Source organism: Poeciliopsis prolifica, unplaced genomic scaffold (genome assembly GCF_027474105.1).
Source record: "Poeciliopsis prolifica strain line A6 unplaced genomic scaffold, Auburn_PproV2 SCAFFOLD006, whole genome shotgun sequence".
Taxonomy (NCBI): Eukaryota; Metazoa; Chordata; class Actinopteri; order Cyprinodontiformes; family Poeciliidae; genus Poeciliopsis; species Poeciliopsis prolifica.
Window position 1 is genome coordinate 2668137 of NW_026562381.1, and position 6041 is coordinate 2674177.

At 40.0% G+C, this 6041-nt stretch overlaps 1 protein-coding gene across 2 annotated transcripts in view; it reads left to right on the forward strand.

Moving 5' to 3' along the window:
* The window catches only part of LOC129360393 (dystrophin-related protein 2-like), a 74833-nt gene extending 69222 nt beyond the window's left edge, over positions 1-5611 (forward strand). Inside the window, exons 22-23 of one of the 2 annotated variants that reach the window (XR_008606037.1) lie at positions 248-317; positions 2909-5611. Coding sequence is in view for 1 of the 2 variants with exons in the window: in XM_055030569.1 (XP_054886544.1) it covers positions 248-267 (20 nt within the window). In the remaining variant the exon portion in view is untranslated. Of the gene's footprint in view, positions 1-247 lie in introns of both variants that reach the window. The other variant, XM_055030569.1, reaches the window with a different exon arrangement.
* Positions 5612-6041: the final 430 nt, after the last annotated feature.

The following is a 6041-nucleotide window of genomic DNA, read 5'->3' on the forward strand; positions in this document are numbered from 1 at the left end:
GAGACACGGAGAGGAGAGCAAATATGTACTGCTGCGGGTCCATCGTCAGGGAGGGAGGGACGGGAAGATTAAATGGCAAAGAGGAGGAGGGCGATAAGAGTGACACATCGACTGTGGCTGAGAGAAACGGTTAGCGTCACTGTCAGACTTATGCTTTCGTGATGCAGTCTGCAAGGCCGTTTAGCTGCAGATTTCTTGGTCTGTTTTTTCAATCTTCCGCTCCTACATTTTTCTTCTTTAATTTCAGGCACCACATCACACATCTAACTCTGTGAGGGGATCCAGGAGCAGAATGACGGCCCGAAATGAGGCAGGAGGTCAGGCGGCGACACGTCAGACCCCGCGACTGCCACCGACTTTAAGAACCGACTTTAAGAACTAACCCTCGTCCGGATCGCTGTGCACTAAAAGCCTTTCTCATGCAAACTGCCAGAGGCTCACGCTGACGGCCTTTTTGGCCAGGCTGCGCCTCAATAGCTCAGTGACAGCATGCTAAGGAGCCGAATATATCATTAGCAGAAGGTCAGGGGGTAAAAAACGAAACGCCCAACCAAGACACTGTGCTTACCAGTATTTGTGTAGTCGTTCAGAGACGTGAAGCTTTATATCAGATCAGAGCACAAAGTCCAGAAGAAGAACTGGAGAAATACAAGGGGAAGGGGATCACTAGCGTACGACTCTGTTTTAGGGCCATTATAGACAGAAAGAAATGAGTCAATTTCACAGAAAACACTTTTGAGGTTAATCTCAGAAATTTTCAACTTCTCGAACTCAGACATTTCTGAGATTTAATTATCGAATCCGAGATTTCTGAAACTCAGAAATTTCTAATTTTTTCTAGAAAATTTCAGTTTTTTTCTTGGAAATCTTTGACTTTTCAAACGCAGAGATTTCTGAGGTCTTTCTTTTTTAGTTTTTCTCTCGCAAATTTGTGTTTGACTTTTTAAACTCAGAAATGTCTTGAATGTTTTTCTAGAAAATTTCTGAGATTACTCTCAGATTTTCTGAGGTTTCTCTCAGAACTGTGCTCCTCCTTTTTCTCTCCATCATGGCTCTAACACGCCGTCATACTTGCGTGTTTTTTTTAACGTTTGAATGTGTTATCATGGTTCATTTTTCAGATTTTGGTAATTGCATCAGGGCTCTGCTGACTGATTTCATATCACTAGGAGATGCAAATTGGAGCTGGCAGCCCCCAGAAGAGCGTTTCTTTTGTGGGAATGGTGCATCATCATCATCATCAGTTAAATCCATGATTTATTAAAGATTGCCCAAAGTGCCCGCCAGCACAGCGCCTCTGTTTGCACACGCTCCTCACTCTGCTTGTTGCTCTCCTGCCTGAGCCCTTCACACATTTGCTGCTATACATTCACATTCAGATTCAACCTGCACTCTGCTTAAATACACAAGGAGCCTCTGCATGATCAATAGCGTGCTGTGCAGAAACGCGCGCACTTTCATAAACCTGGACATTGATTTATTTGCCCCCCAAATCATTCAGGCAAATGAGGTGTTTTGAGCCCATTTCGTATTGTTCCTGGAACGCTGCGCTGTTGAGGAAATGTATGCCGATCGGTATCAGCGTACATGCCTCCTCCCCGGGATCTTATTGTTTTCATGCTGTGTGAAGAGAAACTGACAGAAGGAGCTGAAGGCTGAAGCCCTCCCTCTCTCTACTTGGCCAATTTCGAACACAACAGGGGTCCAGACGAGGCTCACCGCCATGATGCATCATTATCCACGATAATCCTCTCATTCTATGTAGTTTTAAAATACTGATAACTCTGGAGTGTGCATTTACAGAAAGTATTTCCATATAGAAAAGGTTGTGTGATCAGGAGAGATGACTTTTATTATTTATAAGCTTCATAAGAGTTTTCATACCCCTTCAATTTATCCATATTGGCAACAGTGCGAGAAACAAAATGTGGCTTATTGGGAATTTGTGTGACGGACCAACAGAAAATAGTCCACAATTATGAAAAAGTAAGGAAATAAGTTGGACTTTTTTTTTTATTATAAATGAAAATTGTCACATGCATAGGTTAAAATGACCCCTTTTAAATCCATAATACGTATTTTTCATTACGTTTGAGGAGTTTGCAGACTTCTTTACGTTGTGTGACTTGAGGCATTTGAGGCTACCGCTAACTAGATGCTAATATCTCTTGTTATCTAGCTTTTTGTAACGAAAGTGTAAATTTATCACAAGTTTACTGGATGATGTTCATCTTCGCCACAGACTCTCATATGTTCAATCAACCCAAAAGAAAATTTTAAAACTTTATTTTAGTACAGCAAACATGCAAAATCTGTATCAGGGCCATTACAGGGGAAAAAAGAAAAGTGGTACATTTCTACAAAAATCTCTGAAATTTTCTAGAAAAAAATAAATAAAATTTGCTAGGGAAAATTTTTCTCCAAAAAACATGAAAATTTCTGATTAATCACAAAATGTCTCATTTCTTGGTCCAAATTTACTCTACAAAAGCCCAGATGTACCGCTGTAAAAATCTTTATTTTACGTTGGGTTTTTTTGAGTCAACAATTTTGGCCCACATGGAAAAAGGTTTGGACTCCACTCCTGTAGGCAGAACATATTAGAAAGTCCAACACTTAAACTCAAGTAAGAATCTGTAGGAAAAATGTAAAATTACAGTTTTAAGATGATCTCAATCTTTTCTGGTTAGTAGACGGCAAAGCCGAGAAATAGAGACGCTACTTTGTGTTTGACTTTCACATCAAATCCCATAAAAATCCACAGAATCTTAGTTTGTAAGTGACAAAATGTTGAGAGGCGCTGCAAGTTAGGGCATGCATTTTCCTGTGAACACTATTAATGCCTTAAAAACCTGAAGTGAGCCGGTGTGACAGAAGTTGGTTTTCCTGAACTTATTTTCATTTTCAGGTCAGGAGGTTGCATCAGGTGTTTGTGTGTCAGTGTCTGCAAAGGCCTGCTGCTCTGCTGATTGAAAGTGATGGGACAAGAGGGGATCACAGCGTAGTCGAGCGCGCAGTCAGACCTGTGACTGCAGACCCCGAAAGACATGAAAGGAGGGTAGAAAACACTAGAACAAAAAAATTGCATTTGTCGCTGGAGGGCTGGTGGGAGAGATCCACTTTGAAGCGTCTGCCGCCGGTCGACGCGTCTCTGGGAGAACGAAGCGAAATGAAACCAGCACCACGTTCTTCCAGGAGACATTGGGGTTGAAGCAGAAGGAGCGCCGACCTCACAAACACCAACCCGAAACCCGTCTGCTGCTCTCATTACGCTGTCGGACCCCGACACCGTCCTCCTCGGCGTTGGACGCCTGTTAGTTTTGATGCTGTTGCTAGGGAACTATCCCCAAGGACGCAGCTCGATGATGTGCAGTTCGTATTACAAATGCTAATAGCCTTAAGGGAAGCAAGAGAAAGCTCCTTGTTTCCCAAACACAAGCCACTGTTTCTCCACCTCCACTAGAGCCGGGTGCTGAGGGAAGTCATGATTATTACCCAAATCTTTTCTGGTTTCTGTGCTTCAGAGGAGAAGGATGAGCAGAATCCATGTTTACTCATCGTGATTCATCTCTGGGTATTTATGCATCTCATTAAACAATGATTACCCATCACACACGTCAGGATGCACAAAAATATGTAGCAGCGGCAAACTGTGAAAAACACGCAGAGGCATTCAGAACATGTCAGCTGTTATTTATCTTAATATCACAGCGACATGGCGGTTTCAAGAAGACAAGAAATGGATATTTAATGAAGTTACGCTGCTGGTTAGATTGTTTAGAGCGACTCAGACATGGGGAATCCAGTTACTACGACAGCAATCAGCATAAACGGCGCCATGTGGCAGAAATCAATCGGCGAATTACAAAACGTTTGATGCTGCATTAGCTTGGAAGTTGAAATGTGGGTGTGGAAATGACGCTTCACATCAATTTAAAACTTAAAATTCCAAAATTAAGGCCTTAAAATGTCCTGAAATGTCTCAAATTCATTTAAAATAAATTAATTTGGCCTTAAATAAGTTAATCACAGGTCAATTTATTTACGTTTGTATTTTTCTCTGAGTCGCTTTCGAATTTTTTCTTTATGTTCTGTGATTCTGGGTCAAACTTGTGGCCCGGGGGCCAAGTCCGGCCCGCCGTAGCTATTTATGTGGCCCTTTAGACTCCAGAGGGACGCATAAATAAAATCTTCAACTTAACAGTTGTGTGCTTAAATTTTATTTTATCAATCAAACCAAATCACTTTTTAAATATGAACAATGTCAGATTTTATTAGTCGCTCTAGTTTGAGATCCACCATCATGGAAAATCATCAGATTCCTGCACACTTTTTTGCAATAATGCTTAATTGTGAGTTTACTGAAAAATTTCCAACAAAATAGTCAAAAACGTTTGTGTGATGCTAACTCCCACCTGCAGGAGGCAGTATTTCTAACATTATATTACTATTTATTTCATTAAGACCCAAAAACACAAAAATACTTGAGTCTCAGTTTGAATTGTGCAGAGATGGAAGATCTAGAAATAACAGAACAAATCATGAATTGGTTGATTTCATTGTTTTGTTTTTTAAGTTGAAAGTTTAACTTTGGGCATTTTGGGTTATTTTTCTAAACTTATAGCATCAAGGTTTCAACTTTAAAGTGCAAAAGGAACACATCAAACTTTTCTAACTTCCTACAGCACCTAGCTTTACTTACTATATTTACGCTAGTTAGCATAAATAAACAGGAACGGTTTCAGCTTTAGTATTTCTTATTTCTATCATCCTTTTGGTTCCAGTTTCTAGTGCAAACCTTTTATTAGACTTGAAATAACACAAAACTAACTTTCCACCTATAAGAGCTTTTTTAAGTAAATAATTTCTTAATGTTGATGAAGAACTTCTAGTTCTAGATTATTTTCTCATGTCGAAGGTGAAATAATCTGCCAATAGTCCTGATACATTAAGTAATTATTGGCTTAGAAAAGTTACTTGTAAGTTAGTTTGTCTTATTTCAAGATATTTGCATTTGAAACTAGACTAAATAGACTGGTAACATTTTGTTTTTGCGATGCAGTTGCATTATGCCACAGACACATAATGTTTCTTTCCCCAGTTGAGAAAAAAACACAATGTTCTGCTGCATTTTTACTCAGAATTATAATCTTTTTCTATCTTATGTGACCCGTATCCCTTCTACAAACATGCCAACTATCGCTCCATGTTGCATGACGGAAACAAACACAAGCTCACATGCATCATCATCATCACTCTGCAGCCTGACTCCTCTCTGGTCTGAACATGTTTGTTCAGATTTCATGTATGTCGCCTAACATGCAACAGGATACATGCACACATCACCAAACCTCAAGCAAGTTTCTACTCATATAAAATCCCTGATTCATGCAGGTGAAATGAGGCGTCCACTAATATACCTCATTAATCACCTTGAAGTTCGTTGTTTAACGGTTTTGAGTTCCTGTTGTCGTCCAACACTTTGTCCTGGGAGTTTTTAATCTGTGTGAGAGGTTTTCTGAGGAGAGGCTTTTTACTGTAATAACAAGTGGGTTACTGGCTGCTTTCTACTCTTTGTGTACAGAAATAAAACTTTGTATTTGGCAAACTGCTCATCTGCGTGTGTTTTTAATAAGCCCTTTGTGGGTTGAATAAAACAACTACACTCAAAATGAGGCCATGTTATTTATATTCCTTTTTTTAGCTGTCTATAAAGTGTAAAATATGTATTTCCTGACTATTTTTTCTCTTCCAGCTCTGTTATATAATTACTTTTTATCTCTGATTTTGCCAACGTTTGTGACTCTACAAGCTGCTGTCAGTTTATTGGTCCGTCTCCTTTTCCTGTCCCTGACTTTGTTCTTTTTGCTGCATCTCTTGATTGGCGTTTGACCTTCTTCTTCTTCTTCCCTTTATCGTGCCGCGATCTCCTGCTCACTACATTATCAGAGCTGGTGGATGCAGGGTCACCATCTTTATCTGTTTTGTGATTATCTGCTTCAGGAGCCGCGACCCTCGCTGGTTTTTCATTATCTGACCCC